At 50.1% G+C, this 25,832-nt stretch overlaps 1 protein-coding gene across 6 annotated transcripts in view; it reads right to left on the bottom strand.

Annotated features, from left to right (window-relative positions):
* MEAK7 (MTOR associated protein, eak-7 homolog) overlaps window positions 1–16,721 on the bottom strand; it is a 52,941-nt gene extending 36,220 nt beyond the window's left edge. Inside the window, exons 1-2 of one of the 6 annotated variants that reach the window (XM_063945712.1) lie at window positions 16,639–16,721; window positions 13,335–13,495 (exon numbers count right to left, since the gene is read on the bottom strand). In XM_063945712.1, the coding sequence (XP_063801782.1) occupies window positions 13,335–13,469 (135 nt within the window). In that variant the 5' untranslated portion in view covers window positions 13,470–13,495; window positions 16,639–16,721. Of the gene's footprint in view, window positions 1–6,023; window positions 6,133–13,334; window positions 13,496–14,192; window positions 14,402–14,860; window positions 15,143–16,638 lie in introns of those variants that run through there. The other 5 variants (XM_063945713.1, XM_063945709.1, XM_063945711.1 and 2 more) reach the window with 5 other exon arrangements.
* Window positions 16,722–25,832: the final 9,111 nt, after the last annotated feature.

The raw sequence follows: 25,832 nt of genomic DNA, 5'->3' as shown, positions 1-25,832 counted from the left end.
ACGCCTCGGGCAGCCGCCCAAGAAGAGCCCACCTTCCTAGTGGAATGGGCCTTTACTGAATGTGGTAACGGCAATCCAGCCGTAACATACGCCTGCTGAATCGTGTTACAGATCCAGTGAGCAATAGTCTGCTTTGAAGCAGGCGCGCCAATCTTGTTGGTTGCATACAGAACAAACAGAGCCTCTGTTTTCCTAATTCTAGCCGTCCTGGCTACATAAATCTTTAAAGCCCTGACCACATCCACGGACCTGGAATCCTCCAAGTCACTCGTAGCCACAGGCACCACAATAGGTTGGTTTATATGGAATGAAGAAACCACCTTAGGTAAAAATTGAGGACGAGTCCTCAATTCCGCTCTAACAACATGAAAAATCAAGTAGGGGCTCTTGTGAGACAAGGCCGCTAATTCTGACACCCGCCTTGCAGATGCCAAGGCCAATAACATGACCACCTTCCAGGTGAGAAATTTCAACTCAACTGTGTTAAGGGGTACAAACCAGTCTGATTTTAGGAACTGCAACACCACGTTCAGGTCCCATGGTGCCACTGGAGGCTGGATGTGTAGCACTCCCTTTTCAAAAGTCTGGACTTCTGGAAGAGAAGCCAATTCCTTCTGAAAGAATATCGACAGAGCCGACATCTGAACCTTAACAGAGCCTAATTTTAGGCCCATATCCACTCCTGTCTGTAGGAAGTGGAGAAAACGACCCAAATGGAAATCTTCCGTAGTAGCATTCTTGGTTTCACACCAAGAGACATATTTCCGCCAGATACGGTGATAATGTTTTGCCGTCACCTCCTTCCTAGCCTTTATTAGAGTAGGCATGACCTCTTCTGGAATACCCTTCTCAGCTAGGATCCGGCGTTCAACCGCCATGCCGTCAAACGTAACCGCGGTAAGTCTTGGAACATGCAGGGCCCCTGCTGCAACAGGCCCTCCCTTAGAGGAAGAGGCCAAGGATCTTCTGTGAGCATCTCCTGAAGATCTGAGTACCAGGCCCTTCGATGCCAGTCTGGAACAATGAGTATTGTCTGTACTCTTTTTCGCCTTATGATCCTCAACACCTTTGTGATGAGAGGAAGAGGAGGAAACACGTAGACCGATTGGAACACCCATGGCGTTACCAGAGCGTCTACTGCTATTGCCTGAGGGTCCCGGGACCTGGTACAATACCTCCGAAGCTTCTTGTTGAGGCGTGACGCCATCATGTCTATTTGAGGAACTCCCCAAAGACCCGTTATCTCTGCAAAGACTTCTTGATGAAGTCCCCACTCTCCTGGATGGAGATCGTGTCTGCTGAGGAAGTCTGCCTCCCAGTTGTCCACACCCGGAATGAAGACAGCTGACAGAGCGCTTACGTGATTTTCCGCCCAGCGAAGAATCCTGGTGGCTTCTGCCATCGCGACTCTGCTCCTTGTCCCGCCTTGGCGGTTCACATGAGCCACTGCTGTGACATTGTCCGATTGAATCAGCACCGATAGGTTTCGAAGAAGACTCTCCGCTTGTTGAAGGCCGTGGTATATGGCCCTTAATTCCAACACGTTGATGTGCAGGCAGGACTCCTTGCTTGTCCATAGTCCATGAAAATTTCTTCCTTGGGTGACTGCTCTCCATCCTCGGAGACTCGCGTCCGTGGTTACCAGAACCCAGTCCTGAATGCAGAATCTGCGACCCTCTAGGAGGTGAGCACTTTGCAGCCACCATAGAAGAGACACCCTGGCCCTGGGGGACAGTGTTATCTTTTGATGTAATTGTAGATGGGACCCGGACCATTTGTCCAGAAGGTCCCATTGAAACGTCCTCGCATGGAACCTGCCGAAGGGGATGGCCTCGTAGGCTGCCACCATTTTCCCCAGAACACGAGTGCATTGATGAACTGACACTCTTTTTGGTTTTAGCAGGTCTCTGACCATGTTCTGGAGGTCCTGGGCTTTTTCCAACGGGAGAAAACCTTCTTTTGTTCCGTGTCCAGTATCATACCTAGGAACGCTAGTCGAGTTGTTGGAACCAGCTGTGACTTCGGTAGATTGAGAATCCAACCGTGTTGCTGGAGTACTCTCAGAGAGAGTGACACGTTTCTCAGCAATTGCTCTTTTGATCTCGCCTTTATCAGGAGATCGTCCAAGTATGGGATAATTGTGACTCCTTGCTTGCGCAGGACCACCATCATTTCCGCCATTATCTTGGTGAAAATCCTCGGGGCCGTGGAAAGCCCAAACGGCAACGTCTGAAACTGGTAATGACAATCCTGTACAGCGAATCTCAGGTACTCCTGATGAGAGGGATATATGGGGACATGAAGGTAAGCATCCTTTATGTCCAGTGACACCATAAAATCCCCCCCTCCAGGCTGGCTATTACCGCTCGGAGCGATTCCATCTTGAATTTGAATCTTTTCAAGTACAGGTTTAGGGATTGTAGATTTAAAATGGGTCTGACCGAACCATACGGCTTCAGGACCACAAAGAGGGTCGAATAGTACCCTTTTCCCTGTTGGTTCAGGGGAACCCTGATAATTACTTGCTGTTGACACAGCGCTTGAATTGCAGCTAACACTACATCCCACTGGGGTAGAAGTTGGTAAGGCCGACTTGAAAAATCGGTGTGGAGGCACCTCTTCGAATTCCAGTTTGTAGCCTTGGGAAACTATTTCCAATGCCCAAGGATTCACGTCTGAACTGACCCAGACCTGGCTGAAGAGTCGAAGGCGTGCCCCCACTGGTGCGGACTCCCGCAGGGGAGCCTCAGCGTCATGCAGTGGGTTTTGTAGAAGCCGGGGAGGACTTCTGTTCCTGGGCACCAGCCGAAGCAGGTGTTCTCTTTCCTCTACCCTTACCTCTGGCAAGGAAGGAGGATCCCCGACCTCTTCTGGACTTTTGCGACCAAAAGGACTGCATGTGATATTGTGGAGTTTTCTTTTGCTGTTGGGGAATAAAAGGTAAAAAGGTAGATTTACCCGCGGTAGCTGTGGAAACCAGGTCCACGAGCCCATCCCCAAACAACACGTCACCCTTATAGGGTAAAACCTCCATATGCTTTTTCGAATCCGTATCACCCGTCCATTGGCGGGTCCATAAGGATCGTCTCGCTGAAATAGCCATGGCATTGGCTCTAGAACCCAGCAACCCAATGTCCCTTTGAGCGTCTCTCATATACAAGACTGCGTCTAGAGTTAACAAAATAGCATCCCTATCTAGGGTATCAAGGTCAGCCGACAGGGTATCTGTCCAAGCTGCAACTGCGCTACATACCCATGCCGACGCAATTGCCGGTCTGAGCAAAGCACCAGTATGTGAATAAATAGACTTTAATGTAGTCTCCTGCCTGCGGTCCGCAGGGTCCTTGAGGGCCGCTGTGTCTGGAGACGGCAGCGCCACTTTCTTGGACAGGCGTGTTAAAGCCTTGTCCACAGTGGGAGAGGATTCCCAACGTACCCTGTCCTGTGTAGGGAAAGGGTATGCCATATTAATTCTTTTGGGAATCTGCAGCCTCTTATCTGGAGTCTCCCAAGCTTTTTCAAATAACTCGTTAAGTTCATGAGATGGGGGAAAGTTTATTATCTGTTTCTTTCCCTTATACATGTGTACCCTCGTGTCTGGAACAGAGGGTTCATCAGCAATATGCAACACATCTTTTATTGCAATAATCATACACTGAATACTCTTTGTCACCTTAGGGTGCAATCTAGCTTCATCATAATCGACACTGGAATCAGAGTCCGTGTCAGTATCTGTGTCCACAATTAGTGACAAGGGACGCTTTTGAGACCTCGACGGGCCCTGTGAGTCGCTCCAATCCAAGGATTGACCCCCTGATGCCTCCCTGGATTCAGCTTTATCTAGCGTCTTATGTAAAGATGCCACACTTGCATTCAACATATGCCACATGTCCATCCATTCCTGAGTCGGCACTACCGACGGGGACACACCACTCATCTGCTCCACCTCCTCCTTGGAGAAGCCTTCCGCTTCAGACATGCCGACACGCACGTACCGACACCCCACACACACAGGGATATACCTATAAGGGGACAAATCCCCAACCAGGCCCTTAGGAGAGACAGAGAGAGAGTATGCCAGCACACACCCAGCGCCAAACTGACACTGGAAAATCCAGACAGCGCTTTTATATTATTATATAATGCCAATCTTCCCATTCACTGCGCTCCAATGTGCCCCCCTCCTCTTTTTCAGCCCTCTGAAGTGTTCAGCAGGGGAGAGTCCGGGGAGCCAGCGTTCTCTGCAGCCTCTGTGGAGAAAATGGCGCTGGTTACTGCTGAGGGATCAAGCTCCGCCCCCTCCAGCGGCGGGCTTCGGTCCCTCTTCAATTTTAATAAAATGGCGGGGGATCATCTATTTGCTGCCCCCGCAGCCTAATGTGACCTTTTTTGCCCAAAAACGAGGTTTATTGCTGCCCAGGGCGCCCCCCCTGCGCCCTGCACCCATCAGTGCTTTCTGTGTGTCTGTGTGTGGGAGCAATGGCGCGCAGCTTACCGCTGCGCGCTTTACCTCATGAAGATCTGAAGTCTTCTGCCGCCTTTGACGTCTTCTTGCTTCTTATACTCACCCGGCTTCTATCTTCCGGCTCTGTGAGGAGGACGGCGGCGCGGCTCCGGGACGAACCCCAGGGTGAGACCTGTGTTCCGACTCCCTCTGGAGCTAATGGTGTCCAGTAGCCTAAGAAGCAGAGCCTATCATTTAAGTAGGTCTGCTAGTCTCCCCTCAGTCCCACGATGCAGGGAGCCTGTTGCCAGCAGAGCTCCCTGAAAATAAAAAACCTAACAAAATTATTTTTTCCACAGAAAACTCAGGAGAGCTCTCTGCAGTGCACCCTTCTCCTCTGGGCACAGGATCTAACTGAGGTCTGGAGGAGGGGCATAGAGGGAGGAGCCAGTGCACACCCATACTAAAAGTTCTTTATAGGTGCCCGTGTCTCCTGCGGAGCCCGTCTATACCCCATGGTCCTTACGGAGTCCCCAGCATCCTCTAGGACGTAAGAGAAAGAAATATTACATGAAGTAAATTGTGTTTATACTGTGTCAGCCTTAGATTCAGTTATGTGGTGAGGGACAAGATTAGCTTCCCTTTATCCACATTTGAGTCACAGACTAGAATAGGGCGCGTCTCCGTCACGGACGTGCCCCGGACGGAGACGCTCTCATCGATAGGCGCGCCTGGGCGAGCGCGCCCGTGCACAGACGGAGTCACGACTAGTGTGCCTCCATCTGTATTGCTATGTTGGCAGCCACCAGCACTGGTTTTGCCTATAACATAGACTATAAATAATTTTAATTGGTCCTGGACCACCAATCCAAGGCACCCGTGCAAGTTTCCTGAGGCACCCCAGGGTGCCACGACACACAGTTTGAGAACCGCTGGCTTATAGCGTGCAAGTCAGCGATTTCATCTAAACATTATTAACGCTTTCTGCAAGTCTTAATCACAAGCTGCATAATTAGTTATATTGTAACATTTCTGGAGAATAAAAATATGACTCATAAGACATCAATAAGAATATATTTTAACAATAGAACAAAAAGCCAAATATTGGGGCAGATGTATTAACCTGGAGATGGCATAAGAAAGTGATAAACCAGTGATATGTGCAAGGTGATAAACACCCCAGCCAATCAGATCCTAACTGTTAATTTACATATTGGAGCTGATTGGCTGGTGCCTTTATCACTTGCACATATCACTGGTTTATCACTTCCTTATGCCTTCTCCAGGTTAAAACATCTGCCCCATTATTCTAAAGCTGGCCATATATTAGGACAGTGGTTCTCATCCGCGGTCCCGTACCCCCAACAGTTCATGTTTTCCAGGTCTCCTCACAAGATTGCAAGTGAAATAATTTGCTCCACCTGCGGGTCTTTTAGAATGTGTCAGTGAGTAATGATTACACCTGTTCAACTGCTAGGTGACCTGGAAAACATGAACTGTTGGGGATACTTGAGGACCGCGGTTGAGAACCACTGCTTTAGGACGACCAGCATCCGATCCAATTCCTCATAAGATTTACCTTCAATCCTCCCCGTGAGCCCCTAGTATACGATTTGGAGTTTTATGTGCATACGATGAAGATACAATCTATCAATCGATCCTGTGCCTCACAAAATGCACGTGATCACCTGGAAGGAAATGCCACTCAATAATAACACTGATCGTATACGATGCATTGTATGTGCAGAAAACCAGGTACGATGTGCGTATGATTACGACGGATAATATGGGCTGCACATATGATCTGAAGATGCGACATTCGACCCGACGGGGAAGCGCATCGCAATCATACCCAAAACACGTACGGCGTGCACATAATGCATCATACGACATGTCTAAATCGTATGCGATATCGTACTAGTGTATGGCCAGCATTAGGATGGTGATAGCTAGACAGGTGGTTATAGATATACATAATAACTAAGCTCTGGGGCTATGGGAAAGCCAGAACATAGCCATTTAATCGTTAACTACAACTCGCCATAGTAAGTAGACAGGACGCGCATCTACACAGCGAGCCCAGCTTGGCAAGGATTTTTGATGTAAACCAATTGATGGGAGTTACGCGTTTAATGCAGACTAGATTATTTATTAAGGCGTCACAAGGGGTCAGTAGCACCGTACAAAGGAATAACGCTGACAACAGGATACACAAGTACAGAGCGCATATAATTTAGCATATACATGATTGCAATGAGCAGTTGGCATAATTATGTAGGAGACACAAGGAGAGGGACTAGATACACCATAGCCCTTGGCATAAAGACAGTAGCAGATGGTTCCTGTGTCCATAAATCTTCACCAAATACCCCATTACTTCTGTAGACACACAATATATAGTGTTCATTCTAGCACCCTGCACCTTTCAGTATACGTGGAGTTCCTCTTTCCTGCCTGGGGTGTCGCTCTCTGCTCTGGTGCTTCTCAGAACACTCTGCTCTGTATCTCAGCACTAAAATACAGACCAGAATGTGCTGAGAAGCACCAGAGCAGAGAGCGACACCCCCAGGCAGGAAAGAGGAACTACACGTGTACCAAAAGGAGCAGGGTGCTAGAATGAACACTAAATATAAATGTAAAAGTGTCACAATCAGGTGTTTTCCGGAACTCAAGATATTGGAAACAAAGTCTGTGACTGAGGATTGGGGATGGGGGATGGGGGATGGGGGGGGGGGGGGGGGGTTGGGGGTATTTTTCTGCACGCAACAGACTTCCTGTGATGGACCCTGCAATAACTGAGAACAGAGAGCAATAGCAGATGTTCAGGTATAAGTCAAGTGAAGTACAGTAAGAAGTTCAAGTTATTTTAAATAAGATTTTACTTACCGATAAATCTATTTCTCGTAGTCCGTAGTGGATGCTGGGACTCCGTAAGGACCATGGGGATATAGCGGCTCCGCAGGAGACAGGGCACAAAATAAAAGCTTAAGGATCAGGTGGTGTGCACTGGCTCCTCCCCTATGACCCTCCTCCAAGCCTCAGTTAGGATACTGTGCCCGGACGAGCGTACATAATAAGGAAGGATATTGAATCCCGGGTAAGACTCATACCAGCCACACCAATCACACCGTACAACTTGTGATCTGAACCCAGTTAACAGTATGATAAACGCAAAGGAGCCTCTGAAAAGATGGCTCACAACAATAATAACCCGAATTTTTGTAACAATAACTATATACAAGTATTGCAGACAATCCGCACTAGGGATGGGCGCCCAGCATCCACTACGGACTACGAGAAATAGATTTATCGGTAAGTAAAATCTTATTTTCTCTGACGTCCTAGTGGATGCTGGGACTCCGTAAGGACCATGGGGATTATACCAAAGCTCCCAAACGGGCGGGAGAGTGCGGATGACTCTGCAGCACCGAATGAGAGAACTCCAGGTCCTCCTCAGCCAGGGTATCAAATTTGTAGAATTTAGCAAACGTGTTTGCCCCTGACCAAGTAGCTGCTCGGCAAAGTTGTAAAGCCGAGACCCCTCGGGCAGCCGCCCAAGATGAGCCCACCTTCCTTGTGGAATGGGCTTTTACGGATTTTGGCTGTGGCAATCCTGCCACAGAATGTGCAAGCTGAATTGTACTACAAATCCAACGAGCAATCGTCTGCTTAGAAGCAGGAGCACCCAGCTTGTTGGGTGCATACAGGATAAACAGCGAGTCAGATTTTCTGACTCCAGCCGTCCTGGAAACATATATTTTCAAGGCCCTGACAACGTCAAGCAACTTAGAGTCCTCTAAGTCCCTGGTAGCCGCAGGTACCACAATAGGTTGGTTCATGTGAAATGCAGAAACCACCTTAGGTAGAAATTGAGGACGAGTCCTCAATTCCGCCCTGTCAGAATGAAATATCAAGTAAGGGCTTTTATATGATAAAGCCGCCAATTCTGACACACGCCTGGCTGAAGCCAAGGCTAACAGCATCGACACCTTCCATGTGAGATATTTTAAGTCCACAGTGGAAAGTGGTTCAAACCAATGTGACTTTAGAAAACTCAACACCACATTGAGATCCCAAGGTGCCACTGGAGGCACAAAAGGAGGCTGTATGTGCAGCACCCCTTTTACAAATGTCTGAACTTCAGGTACTGAAGCCAGTTCTTTCTGGAAGAAAATCGACAGGGCCGAAATTTGAACCTTAATGGACCCTAATTTTAGGCCCATAGACAGTCCTGTTTGCAGGAAATGAAGGAAACGACCCAGTTGAAATTCCTCTGTAGGGGCCTTCTTGGCCTCACACCACGCAACATATTTACGCCAAATGCGGTGATAATGTTTTGCGGTTACGTCCTTCCTGGCTTTGACCAGAGTAGGGATGACTTCTTCTGGAATGCCTTTTTCCCTCAGGATCCGGCGTTCAACCGCCATGCCGTCAAACGCAGCCGCGGTAAGTCTTGGAACAGACAAGGCCCCTGCAGTAGCAGGTCCTTTCTTAGAGGTAGAGGCCACGGTTCGTCCGTGAGCATCTCTTGAAGTTCCGGGTACCAAGTCCGTCTTGGCCAATCCGGAACCACGAGTATAGTTCTTACTCCTCTCCTTCTTATGATTCTCAGTACTTTTGGTATGAGAGGCAGAGGAGGGAACACATACACTGACTGGTACACCCACGGCGTTACCAGAGCGTCCACTGCTATTGCCTGAGGGTCCCTTGACCTGGCGCAATATCTGTCCAGTTTTTTGTTTAGACGTGACGCCATCATGTCCACCTTTGGTTTTTCCCAACGGTTTACAATCAGGTGGAAGACTTCTGGGTGAAGTCCCCACTCTCCCGGGTGAAGGTCGTGTCTGCTGAGGAAGTCTGCTTCCCAGTTGTCCACTCCCGGAATGAATACTGCTGACAGTGCTATCACATGATTTTCCGCCCAGCGAAGAATCCTTGCAGCTTCTGCCATTGCCCTCCTGCTTCTCGTGCCGCCCTGTCTGTTTACGTGGGCGACTGACGTGATGTTGTCCGATTGGATCAACACCGCCTGACCCTGAAGCAGAGGTTTTGCTTGACTTAGGGCATTGTAAATGGCCCTTAGTTCCAGAATGTTTATATGAAGAGACGTTTCCAAGCTTGACCACAGGCCCTGGAAATTCCTTCCCTGTGTGACTGCTCCCCAGCCTCTCAGGCTGGCATCCGTGGTTACCAGGATCCAATCCTGAATGCCAAATCTGCGGCCCTCTAGTAGATGAGCACTCTGCAGCCACCACAGGAGAGACACCCTTGTCCTTGGCGACAGGGTTATCCGCTGATGCATCTGCAGATGCGATCCGGACCATTTGTCCAGTAGATCCCACTGAAATGTTCTTGCATGGAATCTTCCGAATGGAATCGCTTCGTAAGAAGCCACCATTTTCCCCAGGACCCTCGTGCACTGATGCACTGAGACCTGTCCTGGTTTTAGGAGGTTCCTGACTAGCTCGGATAACTCCCTGGCCTTCTCCTCCGGGAGAAACACCTTCTTCTGGACTGTGTCCAGAATCATTCCTAGGAACAGTAGACGTGTCGTTGGAATCAGCTGCGATTTTGGAATATTTAGAATCCACCCGTGCTGACGTAACACTACCTGAGATAGTGCTACTCCGACTTCTAACTGTTCCCTGGATCTTGCCCTTATCAGGAGATCGTCCAAGTAAGGGATAATTGAAATGCCTTTTCTTCGTAGAAGAATCATCATTTCGGCCATTACCTTGGTAAAGACCCGAGGTGCCGTGGACAATCCAAACGGCAGCGTCTGAAACTGATAATGACAGTTTAGTACTACAAACCTGAGGTACCCTTGGTGAGAAGGGTATATCGGGACGTGGAGATAAGCATCTTTGATGTCCAGAGACACCATATAGTCCCCTTCTTCCAGGTTCGCTATCACTGCTCTGAGTGACTCCATCTTGAATTTGAACCTTTTTATGTAAGTGTTCAAGGATTTCAGATTTAAAATTGGTCTCACCGAGCCGTCCGGCTTCGGTACCACCAACAGCGTGGAATAATACCCCTTTCCTTGTTGCAGGAGGGGTACCTTGATTATCACCTGCTGGGAATACAGCTTGTGAATGGCTTCTAGAACTGCCTCCCTGTCGGAGGGAGACTTTGGTAAAGCAGACTTCAGGAAACGATGAGGGGGAAACGCCTCGAATTCCAGTTTGTACCCCTGCGATACTACCTGTAGAATCCAGGGATCCACTTGCGAGTGAGCCCACTGCGCGTTGAAATTTTTGAGACGGGCCCCCACCATATCTGAGTCTGCTTGTAAAGCCCCAGCGTCATGCTGAAGACTTGGCAGAAGCAGGGGAGGGCTTCTGCTCTTGGGAAGCGGCTGCATGGTGCAGTCTTTTTCCTCTTCCTCTGCCCCGGGGCAGAAAGGAGTGGCCTTTTGCTCGCTTGTACTTATGGGAACGAAAGGACTGAGATTGAAAAGACGGTGTCTTTTTCTGCTGATGTGGAGTGACCTGGGGTAAAAAGGTGGATTTTCCAGCCGTTGCCGTGGCCACCAGGTCCGATAGACCAGCCCCAAATAACTCCTCCCCTTTATACGGCAATACTTCCATGTGCCGTTTGGAATCCGCATCCCCTGACCACTGTCGCGTCCACAACGCTCTTCTGGCAGAGATGGACATAGCACTTACTCTTGATGCCAGGGTGCAAATATCCCTCTGTGCATCACGCATATATAATAATGCATCCTTTAAATGTTCTATAGTTAACAAAATATTGTCCCTATCCAGGGTATCAATATTCTCAGTCAGGGAATCCGACCATGCGACTCCAGCACTGCACATCCAGGCTGAGGCGATTGCTGGTCGCAGTATAACACCAGTATGTGTGTATATACTTTTTAGGATATTTTCCAGCCTTCTATCAGCTGGTTCTTTGAGGGTAGCCGTATCAGGAGACGGTAACGCTACTTGTTTAGATAAACGTGTGAGCGCCTTATCTACCCTAGGGGGTGTTTCCCAACGCGCCCTAACCTCTGGCGGGAAAGGATATAATGCTAATAATTTTTTAGAAATTAGCTGTTTTTTATCGGGAGAAACCCACGCTTTTTCACACACCTCATTTATTTCCTCTGACTCAGGAAAAAATATTGGTAGTTTTTTCTCACCCCACATAATACCCTTCTTTGTGGTACTTGTAGTGTCAGAAAGGTTCAATGCCTCTTTCATTGCCGTGATCATGTAACGTGTGGCCCTACTGGACATTACGTTTGTCTCGTCACCGTCGACACTAGACTCAGTATCTGTGTCAGGGTCTGTGTCGACCCACTGAGGTAACGGGCGTTTTAGCGCCCCTGACGGTGTCTGAGACGCCTGGACAGGCACTAACTGATTTGCCGGCTGTCTCATGTCGTCAACAGTTTTTTGCAAATTGCTGACATTATCACTTAATTGTTTAAATACAATCATCCAGTCAGGTGTCGACTCCCTAGGGGGTGACATCACCAACGCAGGCAACTGCTCCGCCTCCACATAATTTTCCTCCTCATACATGTCGACACACGCGTACCGACACACAGCACACACACACCGGGAATGCTCTGATAGAGGACAGGACCCCACTTAGCCCTTTGGAGAGACAGAGGGAGAGTCTGCCAGCACACACCCAGCGCTATATATATATATACAGGGATAACCTTATATAAGTGTTATTCCCTTATAGCTGCTGTTAATTATTGTTATTTGCTGCCAACAATGCCCCCCCTTCTCTTTTTTACCCTGATTCTGAAGCAGGACTGCAGGGGAGAGTCAGGGAGCCGTCCTTCCAGCGGAGCTGTGAGGGAAAATGGCGCTTGTGTGCTGAGGAGATAGGCTCCGCCCCTTCACGACGTCCTTATCTCCCGCTTTTTTGTGTAAAATGGCAGGGGATTAAAATACATCCATATAGCCCAGGAGCTATATGTGATGTATTCTGTTTTGCCACCTAAGGTATTCTGTTATATTGCGTCTCAGGGCGCTCCCCCCCCCAGCGCCCTGCACCCTCAGTGACCGGAGTGTGAAGTGTGCTGAGAGCAATGGCGCACAGCTGCGGTGCTGTGCGCTACCTTAGTCTGAAGACAGGATGTCTTCTGCCGCCGATTTCACCGGACCTCTTCGTCTCTTCTGGCTCTGTAAGGGGGACGGCGGCGCGGCTCCGGTGACCCATCCAGGCTGAACCTGTGATCGTCCCTCTGGAGCTAGTGTCCAGTAGCCTAAGAAACCCGATCCACTCTGCACTCAGGTGAGTCCGTTTCTTCTCCCCTTAGTCCCACGATGCAGTGAGCCTGTTGCCAGCAGGACTCACTGAAAATAAAAAAACCTAACTAAACTTTTATTCTAAGCAGCTCAGGAGAGCCACCTAGATTGCACCCTTCTCGGCCGGGCACAAAAATCTAACTGAGGCTTGGAGGAGGGTCATAGGGGGAGGAGCCAGTGCACACCACCTGATCCTTAAGCTTTTATTTTGTGCCCTGTCTCCTGCGGAGCCGCTATATCCCCATGGTCCTTACGGAGTCCCAGCATCCACTAGGACGTCAGAGAAAAGTATTTATTAACAGTTACATATATAGCACACACATATTACACAGCGCATTACGTAAAATATTTCAGTCGTTCACAACAGTCTCACCGCCAGCAGAGCTTACAATCTATACTACCTATCACATGTAAACACACATGCATGGATTGTTTTAGCCAAGTAACCTACCAGCATGTTTTTGGAACGTGAAAGGAAACCGGAGCACAAATGCGTGGAGAACATACAAACTCCACACAGATATGGAACATCGTTTGGACACTTTCCTACATATTTGTGAATAATATAAGCGGCTTCTATAAAGACCACGTTATAGAGAAACCCCTTGATCGCATCCTACCTGGAACGCAGCCAGTACCACAGTTTTCTTACTGGCGTCCTTCGTCTGACATAGGTCCTCAAACCTCCTCCCTACCTCAGTCTGTTCCGCTGGAGACAGCCGCTTCTGGTAATCTCCACTCTCCGTGTTCCCCATCACTAGTCACTGCCGGGAGATATCCGCTGCACAATAAAAAAAAAAAAATAACTTCATAAAGAAGAGGTAAAGAGTAGAACAGGGCAGGTTAGGCGGACCCATCCACTCCCTTCTGCCAGCAAATCGCGTTTCTATGTTACCACAGTGAGACCGTCAGGACACAGCCCTATTCTCTGTCCATGTTGTTCCCTAAACAATGCTAATAAAACATTTATCTCCATACAGTATGACATGTCCATTATGTCCTCAGGGAACAACATAAAACATGAAGCAATAAGTCACAACAGTGTAAAATAAACCCGTGTAGCATAAACCCGTGTAGCGGCAGCTATAAACATACAGCAGGAAGGAGAGAGAACAGGTTATTAGCTGTTGCTGGAGCACATGCACTACATATCCCAGAGAGGTCACACACAGAGCCGGGACTATGGGCAATGTAATACAGCCACACAATGCCCAGTCATTTAGAGTGTGAGCTCCTATGAGCTGGGCCCTTCACATCTGTACGGTGGTTTGTTGCTGAATACACTGTGTGAGCAATATACTAATAGTACAGAGCAGAGTATGCCGTGGCCATGCTATAAACACTGTGTAGTAATAATAATAAATATATGCTGAGGAGAGAACAGGTGCATCTGCGGTGGTGGCGTCCAGGATAACACCATGTGTACAGGTAGCACAGGCCAGCTAAGTGTTTCTACCCTAAATATTGACAGTAATTACAGTGTGAATAGACAGTAAATATACCGCTGCCTCTCAGGTCTGTCTGATTCACCCTCCACAGGACATACACACTATATGGACTGTATCCTCTACAGTATGTGTGTGTTGGGGGAATATATAATCCTAGAGGTGAGAGGTGGCACAGCCCTACAGGTGAGGGGGGCCACAGTCCTACAGGTGAGAGGGGGGGGGGGCACAGCCCTACAGGTGTGTGTGTGTGTGGGGGGGGGGGGGGGGGGGGGGTACAGCCCTACAGATGGAGGAGCAGCATAGTCCTAGAAGTGAGGGGTGGCACAGTCCTAGAGGTGGAGGAGCGGCATAGTCCTAGAGAATGGGGATGACAGTTGTAGAGGTGTGGGAATATATAATCCTAGAGGTGAGGAGTGACAGTGTTAGAGGAGGAGAGGGGGGTGACAGTTGTAGAGGTGTGGGAATATATAGTCCTAGAGGTGAGGAGTGACAGTGTTAGAGGAGGGGAGGGGGTGACAGTTGTAGAGGTGTGGGAATATTTAGTCCTAGAGGTGAGGAGTGACAGTGTTAGAGGGGGGGGGGGGGGGGGGTGACAGTTGTAGAGGTGTGGGGATATATAGTCCCAGAGGTGGGGGGGGGGGGACAGCCGTAGAGACAGGGGGTGGCATAGTCCTAGAGGTGGGTTACGTTAAACCTACCTGAACAACGAACTCCGCCCGCATCACTCCACCCGCGCCGGGCGGGTAACCGGGGATATCAGAGACCCCGCCCACCCAGCAGCTGTGCTGCACGGCCGAAAGGAGGAGCCAAGATCATAGCGGCGCCATATTGGAGATTGGCAGATTCACCTAGTGCCCTCCCTGTCACTGTGTGCTGTAATGAGGGCTAATTCCCTCGACAGTGATCGGGAGTGCCCGGGGTGAGGTGCGGGGAGCTGGGAGGAGGGGGGTTTGCCCGGGGTGAGGTGCGGTAAGCTGGTGTGGGTGACAGGGAGTGCCCGGGGTGAGGTGCAGAGAGCTGGGGGGTGACAGGAGGTGTCCATACCCTCCAACTGTACCTTTTTGATAGGTACAGTACCTTTTTTTCATGGTCTGTACCGATTTTTGCCTCTCCAAACTTCCATTGAAAGTATAGGAAAAGGTGCGTGACCACGCCCCCTTTACACGCGACCACGCCCCTTTTTCGGATTTGTAGCGATTTTTCTGTGTAAAATGTTGGAGGGTATGGAGGTGTCGGGATGAGGGTCTGAGAACTGAGGGACAGGCGGTAGTTGGTAAATCCTAATGGGCTAAACGCCCATGGGGAGGAGCAAGGCCGGGGGCTTGCAGTTCCACTATCCACGCCACCACTGGTTGCCTTGATACCCCTTTCACACCAGCAGCTTTGAACATGGGTAATTGGCACATGAGCGCGCATAACTCGTGTTCCTGTGTGGTGTGAAAGGTACCAGGGGCAATATACCGGGTTGAGTGACCCGGTATATCAACCCTGCTAGCGAGGAGGGTTGAACGCGTGTTCAACTCGGCTCGCTGTGCGGTGTGAACGGGAGCCGGGTCAGTGTGCCCTGTTTCCCGTTCACAGTGTGTGGACGGGCGGCGCTTGGAGATCATGTGACTGCGGGTGACAGTCCGATAGAGAGTCACAGTGAAAGCTGCACTCAGGGTTTGGGCGAGTCTGATCGAGTGTGACAGTGATGGCGGGGTGAGATCTTCACTCAGGACTGGGGGTGAGTCTGATCGTCACAGTGAAAGCTGCAGCTGCACTCTGGAGTGGGGGTGAGTCTGATCGAGTGTGACAGTGAGGGCAGGGTGAGAACTGGACTCAGGACTTGAGGTGAAAGCTGCACTCAGGACTCTGGGTGAGCAGGGCCGTCTTTTCATATGGACTCAGTGGGCGCTTACCCAAGGACCCCAGAAGTATAAGGGCCCTAAGCTGATAGCCGAGGGTCCCCTCTTTCCAGAGGTTCCAGATTTTTGAAAATCGGCCCTGGGGAACCGGAGATATTCGATGTCAAAGCAGCGGTCCCCATCTAAGCCTGTTAATTGCTCTTCCCAGCCAGATATCTCGGGTTCTGTCTGACTTAAGAGTTTTTCTGAGGGAATACTCCAAAAGCTGGGACTCTGCCCTTTTGGTGGACACTGGCAGCTTGTCTCTACTAAGCCCAGAACCAGAGATATCAGCCTTCCAGCAGCTGCTCCCTGCTCCAGCTCCACACACCTAGTATGCGGTCTTATATATTTGTAAGTGGATTGCTCTGGCTCCTGATCCCCAAGTCCCCAGTACCTCCTGAAAGGTGAGACTCTCTAGTTTTATATCCCATTGAAAGCTAAGAAATCTGAGGGTGATGTATGAAAAACGTCCTAACGGATGTGATGTGCTTGGGGGCGTATCACCACATTATCGTGGTGATACGCCCCCTCCCGCCGCCACAATGTATTATATGACTGGCTGCCGATGTGGGAGGGCGTTATCTCACCTGTCACACGATAGCGCTCCTTCCACATCGGCTCGGCTGGGATCGGCGCCGCAGATGTTAGCATGCGCCCTTCTCCCCTGCTTCCTGCCTGCCCCGCCGGAGGCCCCCGGCACATGCGCAATAAGGCTGTGTGGACCAGCAGAAGAATGTCCACGTGCAATAAAGTTTAATAAAAAAATAAAAAAAAACACATGAAAGCAGCAACAGTGCTGCATCGCCAGCCCTGACCTGGCGAAGTGGGAGAGGGGACATAACGAGCGGTGAGTGACAGTCCCTCTGTTAATACATCAGGGGGCCAGCAAATAGGTATATGCACAGCGCCCCAGACGAAGCGGACCCATGTGCATTGCATTGCGACTGCCCTCCCACCAGAAAATGATGAAAATTAATCCCACTCCACTATCTACCCCTCCACTGCGTATTAAACACCCCCTACCGCCCTGGAAGTCATGTACCGGGGCCCCTTCATTCATCCCAATGCCCCCTTCTACAATTTAGTGTTTTCAATTACTGCTCCAGGTCCTACGTGCTGAGTGGAAGATAGAACACCCCCTACCGCCCGCGGGACATCAAAGCTGCCGCTGATAGCACCCCCCACCCCTACCGCTGGAGGATGGGTAGGGGCCCCAGTGCATTGTTGTGCCCAGGGGCCTATACTTCTCTTAAGATGGCCCTGTGGGTGAGTCAGTGAGGGCCTGGGGTGATAACTGCACTCAGGCCTGAGGGTGAGTCAGACAGTGAGGAATCGGGGTGAGAGCTGCACTCAGCACTGGGGGTGAGTCAGACAGTGAGGAATCGGGGTGAGAGCTGAGTGAGAGAGAGTTTTAGATGTCCTCAGTAAATAACCCTCTGGTGAATATTTACTAATAGGCCCTACACACTGGCAGGCAATCCTCAAAGATATGAACGATCTCGTTCATTATTGAACGAGATAACGTTCATATCTTTGAGTGTGGAGTCATCAGCGATGAACGATGCGCGGCCCCGCGCTCGTTCATCGCTGGTCTCCCGTCGGCTGTGCATGCAGGCCAATATGGACGATCTCATCCATATTTGCCTGCACTTGTATGGAGCCGGTTGACGGGGGGAGTGAAGAAACTTCACTCCCCCCGTCACTGCCACCCCCCGCCGCTGGTTTGCCCGTCTGCCGTATCGGCGGTCGGACAGCTCGGCGGCGGATCGCCGTGTCTGTAGGGCCCATTAGTTGTGCATTTTTTTAGAAGTGTAGATGTTGCCTATAGCAACCAATCAGATTCCACTTAACCTTTATCTACCTGCTTATAGAAGATAATTACTAGAATCTGATTGGTTGCTATGGACAACATCACTAGTTCTAAAAAAAAAAAACCTCACACCCTAGTAAATATACCCCTCTGTGTAGAAGTTATACTCTTTCTCCTAACAATGATATTGACCTGCATTCAATCTGAGAAGGTTTTTCTATTCATTGTATTCATTTGGCTCCAAAACCACGACCAGTATCGTCACAAAGGCTGGGTACACACTTGCATGATATTGTGCTGATTTGCCTAATCTGGGCGAATCGGAATGACAAATCAAACGTTTTGTGCAGTGTGTACAGCAGCACTCCTGGGAGTCGCATGCGAGGTCTTGTGGTTGGCCATGCCCGGCCAATCACACAACCTTGCATGCGATGCAGTGAATATTAATGAGAGACGGAACAGTGATCATTAATATCTGTCTAGTGTGTACCAGCAATATCCCGATGCGCAGGGCAAAGGGTAATCGCCCTGCACATCGGCACGATTGCTGGTCGCACTAATGTATACCCAGCCTAATTCTTTTCTCACACCTTACAGGAGGTACATGGTAAAATTAGCTGAGGTCGTGTTCCGTAGTCGGCGGTAGTGTGCGCAGAGCAACATTGCGCCAATGCACGGCGGTAGTGTGCGTAGAGCAACATTGCGGTGATGCACGGCAACACATCACACAGAACTGAATACTGCCGCCTAACGTACAGCGAGTCTGATGTATTGCAGTTCACAATGTAATATTACATGTTGCCACTAGGTGTCACTGTTGCTGTGTTTTGTGAGCACAGGCTCAGCCACATTAACTGTGAACTGTAAAAAACTAGAATTATAGGGTTCTGTTTTTTGCTTTTTTTTGCAAAACAAAAAATATCACTCACGAAGGACTTACTAGCAGTACCTACAATTTTCCTCTCTTAATTTGGGGATCAAGCTGCAAGCTTTGCATCTCCAACTGTATATTCTCCCTGTACTTGCGTGGGTTTCCTCCAGGTATTTTTGCTTTCCTCCCACAATCCAAAAATATACTGGTAGGTTAATTGGCTCCCAACAAAAAAAAAAAAAAAAATCCTAGTGTGTAAGTGTGTACACGGGCAGACTAGATGGCCAAGGGGGGGGGGATGCGGTTACGTGTCTGGCGTACGGGATCGAGGCGGTCAGCATACCGACGCCGGGATCCCGAAGACTGACAATGCCGCCAGCCACAATACCGGCTAGCAGGGGCTATTCCCACTCGTAGGTGTCCATGACACTCGTAGGGGGATATTCAATTGTTTGAAAAGTCAGTTGGGTGTCTGTTTTATCCTATCTAATAGACAGGGGAAAAACAGACACCCAACCGATTTTTCAAACATTTGAATTCCCCCCATAGAGTGGGAACAGAACCTGTGGCAAGCCCGCTGCGTGGGCTTTTTTTAAATGCAAAAGTAAAGCACCGAGTCCTTTTGGGGGAAAAAGTCCTATACAAAATAACATTATTATTACTATTACTACTCGTCCAGGGGGATGATACAATTAATATAAGGGTGTCAGAGAATATATGGAGGTTACCATAAGTTATGGGGGCTGCATCTAGCCAATGGGCTATCTAGACAATGGTGTGCTGCAGAGCACTATGCATATCATGATGTTCTGCACCCAGTAACATTTCCACACGTGGTGATGTGCTGCTGCAGCACACCCAGCCACGGTACTGGAAGGGAGTGCTGAGGTAACCATATTAGGAGTCAGTGTGGCAGCTATGATACATGTGCCACATCCTGTGTTCAGCTCATACAGGTTCAGTCATACTCAGCCTCCTTGCTTCACTTAACACTTTTTCTTTATACCACTGGGACGTCGCCTATTATGCAGCGTGTTTAAGGAATTACTATATATGGTAAAAAGATCTATACGATGACTCAGCAGCTGATTCTGCAGCCTCTCTGTGTGAGGAAACACGTGGTTCCCAGTTCCACTCCTCTGAGTGCTTCTGTCACAGTGCGACCTGCAGGTAACTGAGGGGGCATTGTGCTGCAGCTCTGCTCTCACCTGTGCCCACCTGTGGCACTTACAGCCCCTTCCCCCTTGCATTTGGTGCTGCCCCTGTCAGAGGGGTGAGGGACAGGGATGCTCTCCACGTGGATCTGATGTAACCAATCCATGCACTACCACCTGGTGGCAGGTCTGAGGCATGAGGCACCTGCATAGTGCCTCTTGCCTCAGTTATGTTACTAGGGGCAGATGTACTAAGCCTTTAAAAGTGATAAAGTACCAGCCAATCAGCAATTCGGCCATTGTGTCACGTGTACGCCCCCACCCACGGTGTCCCTACAGAAAGTGACCACAATCCCTTCCTTCCTGCTTATCTTCTTGTCCTGTCCGACTTCCTCCAAGCGGTTACAGAATACGTCTCTTCCTGCTGCTTCATGCACAGGTCACATAGAAGAGAAGACAACATGACCTCTGATCCCGGAAACATGGCGGCCCATCCTGCATCTAGCTGCCCCAGTTCCTACGATAATGGATGATAAACTGAGACTGTGGCTAACAGTCTCCTGTAGATTTCATGCTCAGTTCAACCATGTTGCTGTAAATGCAAAAAAAAAAAAAAATGTGTTCTTGCAATGAAGGAAATACTGGCTGGGTCTCTATATCCCCACCCTGGAACCAGCTAATCAGGACATTAGCGAAGGTGGGGGGTGGCCGCATGACATGGGTACATGCAGTAGCGGCTTTTTGCCCAGGGCGCCGCCGCCGTGACGAGAGCCGCTACTCCTGACCCCCTCTCCCCAGCTGCAGCCGGCGTCACTGACTGATGCTAGAGGTCATACTTGACCCCTAGTGTCAGTGCAGAGCTGCTATGGGAGAGACGTCATAATGTCTCTCCCATAGAGAGGACCCGGCAGCAGCGGCAGCATTCCGGAAGCAGGAGCGGGGCTGGTTAGTATTGTTTTTTGTTTTTTCTTGTTTGCAAGCTGCGCTACTACAGGGGGCACATACTGGGGGCACTACTACAGAGGGCACTGCTATAGGGGGGAACAGCTACTGGGGGCACTGCTACAGGGGGCACTGCTACTGGGGACATATCTACTGGGGGCATAACTACTAGGGGCACAACCAAAGGGGGCACTGTTACAGGGCGAACAGCTACTGGGGGCACTACTACAGAAGGTACAACTACAGGGGGAACAGCTATTGGGGGCAAATCAACTGGGGGCACTACTACAGTGGGCACAGCTGCTGGGGGCACAGCTACAGGGGGATAACTGTGGCCATGCACAGGGCCGGTGCTAGGGTGTTCGGCGCCCTCCTGCAAACTATAAATTTGCGCCCCCCCATACTTTACAAAGGGACAGCGCCGCTGAATAAAAGGATGTGGTCCAGGGCTGTTTCTAGCCAATTTGGCTCCCAGTGCGAGATTTCAAAATGCGCCCCCCCCCCCCCCCCATTTACATTTTAAAAAAGCGCCGCCCCCCCCCCCCCCCCCCCCATAGCTATAAAAAGAAAAAGCATGGGCACGCTCCCGGCAAGGGGGCGTGGCCTCATTGATATGGGCGTGGTCTCATCTGATATCATCACGGCCACCACAGGGGGGAAAAAACAAACATCAAAAGTCCCCATTTTACACATTACGGCAGGCAAGAGTCCCCATTTTACACAGTGCGGCAGGCAAGTGTCCCCATTTTACACAGTGCGGCAGGCAAGTGTCCCCATTTTACACAGTGCGGCAGGCAAGTGTCCCCATTTTACACAGTACGGCAGGCAAGTGTCCCCATTTTACACAGTACAGCAGGCAAGAGTCCCCATTTTACACATTACGCAGGCGAGAGTCCCCATTTTACACAGTACGGCAGGCAAGAGTCCCCATTTTACACAGTACGGCAGGCAAGAGTCCCCATTTTACACATTACGCAGGCAAGACTCCCCATTTTACACAGTACGGCAGGCAAGTGTCCCCATTTTTCACATTACGCAGGCGAGAGTCCCCATTTTACACAGTACGGCAGGCAAGAGTCCCCATTTTACACATTACGCAGGCGAGAGTCCCCATTTTACACAGTACGGCAGGCGAGAGTCCCCATTTTACACATTACGCAGGCGAGAGTCCCCATTTTACACATTACGCAGGCAAGAGTCCTCATTTTACACAGTACGGCAGGCAAGTGTCCCCATTTTACACATTACGCAGGCGAGAGTCCCCATTTTACACATTACGCAGGCAAGAGTCCCCATTTTACACATTACAGCAGGCAAGAGTCCCCATTTTGCACAGTACGTCAGGCAAGTGCCCCCATTGTACACATTACGCAGGCGAGAGTCCCCAGTTTACACATTACACAGGCAAGTGTCCCTATTTTACACATTACGCAGGCGAGAGTCCCCATTTTACACATTACGCAGGCACGTGTCCCCATTTTATACAGTACGGCAGGCAGGTGTCCCCATTTTATACAGTACGGCAGGCAAGTGTCAAGTTGGAAGGGAGAGGGAGGGGGGGGGAGAGAGACTACTTACATTTGAAGAGGATCTTCCCGCTCCTCTGTGGTACTGCAATCTTCTGGTTCCGTGTAGCCCCGCCCCCTTTTCGTCCGTGAAGCGCCGCCCCCTTTTCGTCCGTGAAGCGCCGCCCCCTTTTCGTCCGTGAAGCTTCGCCCCCTTCGTCCGATCAGTTAGGGCAGGATGTACTCGGCTGCCTTCACTGCGCTCCCTTTGACATTCTCCATGGTAACAGTTCTCCTCCCCCAGCCAGCGCTGCCATACGCTCCCTGTTGTTTTGTCCCTGGGCTTCCCCTCGCTGGTATTACACTTGCTCCGCCGCGGCAACTCCGGTCTCAGCGTCGCTGATGCCGCGCTCCCCCTTTGCTATTTTCTTGTGCATGCGCACATGCCACAGCTTGGGATGTCTGAGTGGCCGTGGCGGAAAAGAGGCGGAGCAAGTGTAATTCTAGCGAGGGGAGGCCCGGGGAGAAAACAATGGGTAGCGTATGTTAGCGCCGCCTGGGGGAGGAGAACTGTTACCGTAGAGAATGTCAAAGGGAGAGGAGGCTTTAATCTGCCGGCGCCGCTGCCTGTCATACAGTGACAGGCACAGCAGCCGGCAGCAGGGGGGGGACAGGACGGCGCAGCAGCGGGGATGCAGTGCAGGGAAAGCGCCTCTCCTCCCTGGCGCCTACCTGCACTGCATCGCTTTGCTGAGCGGGCAGCGCCGGGCCTGGCCATGCACCTTCCCTATGAAGAAGCCACGCCTCTATTTTTGAACGCGCGCTCAGCTCTATTTTGCTGGGGGGGGGGCGCGCCACAGGAAACTTTCGCCCTGGGCGCCACAAGGTCTAGAACTGGCCCTGGATACATGCCACATTCATCATGGAGCATACCCAGTGCTTCCAAAGCCACCTCACCCCCTCCCCTAATAACAGTCTTTAAGGGGCCTATGTACCTGGCTCCATAGTGGTACACAGCTGCTAACATCCCAGGGGGTGGTCTTCCGTTTGCCGACTGTCGGGATCCCGGCGCACAGTATACCGGCGCCGGAATCCCGACAGCCGGCATACCAACACTTTTCCTCCCTCTTGGGGATCCACGACCCCCCTGGAGGGAGAATAGATAGCGTAGCGCGCCACCGTGCCCGCAGCGTCGCGAATGCAGCGAGCCCGTAAGGGGCTCATTTGCGCTCGCCCAGCTGTCGGTATGCCGGCGCCGGTATGCTGGCCGCCGGGAGCCCGGCCGCTGTCATACCCTACTACACCCATCCCAGGACTGGAACAATAGTCCTGGTTGGTGGGATGGTCACTCTGGTCAGGATTCTGTACCCAAATATTGGGCAGCTTTAGTTTTACACTTCCGTGCAGCGCTGAGCTTGGACACGCCCCCCTACAAGTGCTAACTCCAGGTCCTGTGTGTCTTGGCTTGTAAGGGGCTTCCTTTTGTATCTTTTTTAATTGCATCACAACAAAACCGTTTCACAAGGCGGCACTGATTCATTTGATATGTGACACTTGTACACACACACAGTCAGGTTTCCATACCATTTTATATACAGATTCGGACTCCGTCGCACAAAAATATATTAAATTAGTCAGTGCAGTCTCGTGATTCAGATGCAAAGTAGCAAAGAAGAAAAAAGCCTGCATGGCTCACTCACGCCAAGTGTTTCGTGACGCATGGTGTAATGAGGATAGTGGTATTTACATGTCCTACACACAGATGTTATCATCTGGGGTTTCCTCCTTCAGGGGTCTATTTACTAAACCTTGGATGGAGATAAAGTATCAGCCAATCAGCTCCTATCTGCCATGTTACAGGCTGTGTTTGAAAAATGACAGTTAGGAGCTGGTTGGTTGGGACTTTCTCCATCCAAGGTTTAGTAAATAGACCCCCATAGTCACTGTGAAGAGCAGTTCTAGAGGAATTGAGGAAATGATCACTGGTCTCTTATAGCCGCTGCAAGGAGAACTGTTACACAAAGCAATGGGGAGAAAAATGTCACAGGCAAAGAGATCATCACTGACATCCTCCTCATATAGGGCCTAATTCAGACCTGGTCGCTGCATCCTGAAGCCCTAGGCATCTCACTGGTGCGATTGCCCCTGCCTGATTGACAGACAGAGGCGGTTCTGTGGCAATGGGATGGGGGGGGGGGCGCGGCGGCTGCATGACATCACATGCAGCCGCTGTGGCCAAAAACATGACGGGTAGCTGCCTGCTTTCACTGTGTAGGCAGGGAGCTACTCATCAGGTGCACAAGCATTACTGCTGTGCTATGCTTTCGCATGTCTGGAGGGGGGGGGCAAGGGGGGGTGAGGCCTGGCATGTGGGGCGGACTAGCCCAGCGTTGGGTGTCAGATTTTAATTGTAGATGTGCGTTTTTTTTGCACATCTACGATCAGCTCTGAATTAGGCCCATAATCACTGTGGGGAGCACTGCTACACAAGTAATGCTAGAACGTCATACACACACATACGTGATCACTGACATCCTCATATAGTCACTGTGAAAAGCACTGGTAACGAGAGAACGTCATACACACACACACACATACATGATCGCTGACATCCTCCTCTAATAGTCACTGTGAGGAGCACTGCCACACAGGATAATGAAAGAACGTCATACACACATACATGATCGCTGACATCCTCCTCTAATAGTCACTGTGAGGAGCACTGCTACACAGGGTAATGAGAAACTGTCATACACACATACATGATCACTGATCACCTCCTTCTATAATCACTGTGAGGAGCACTGCTACACAGGGTAATGAGAGAACTGTCATACTCACATACATGATCACTGATCACCTCCTCCTATAATCACTGTGAGGAGCACTGCTACACAGGGTAATGATAGAACTGTCATACACACATACATGATCACTGATCACCTCCTCCTATAATCACTGTGAGGAGCACTGCTACACAGGGTAATGAGAGAACTGTCATACACACATACATGATCACTGATCACCTCCTCCTATAGTCACTGTGAGGAGCACTGCTACACAGGGTAATGAGAGAACTGTCATACTCACATACATGATCACTGATCACCTCCTCCTATAATCACTGTGAGGAGCACTGCTACACAAGGTAATAAGAGAACTGTCATACACACATACATGATCACTGATCACCTCCTCCTATAATCACTGTGAGGAGCACTGCTACACAAGGTAATAAGAGAACTGTCATACACACATACATGATCACTGATCACCTCCTCCTATAATCACAGTGAGGAGCACTGCTACACAGGGTAATGAGAGAACTGTCATACACACTACATGGTCACTGATCACCTCCTCCTATAATCACTGTGAGGAGCACTGCTACACAGGGTAATGATAGAACTGTCATACACACATACATGATCACTGATCACCTCCTCCTATAATCACTGTGAGGAGCACTGCTACACAGGGTAATGAGAGAACTGTCATA

The sequence above is a fragment of the Pseudophryne corroboree genome, chromosome 11 (genome assembly GCF_028390025.1).
Source record: "Pseudophryne corroboree isolate aPseCor3 chromosome 11, aPseCor3.hap2, whole genome shotgun sequence".
NCBI lineage: Eukaryota > Metazoa > Chordata > Amphibia > Anura > Myobatrachidae > Pseudophryne > Pseudophryne corroboree.
The sequence above is the reverse complement of the archived record's forward strand: the minus strand, read 5'-3'. Positions and strand labels throughout refer to the sequence as shown.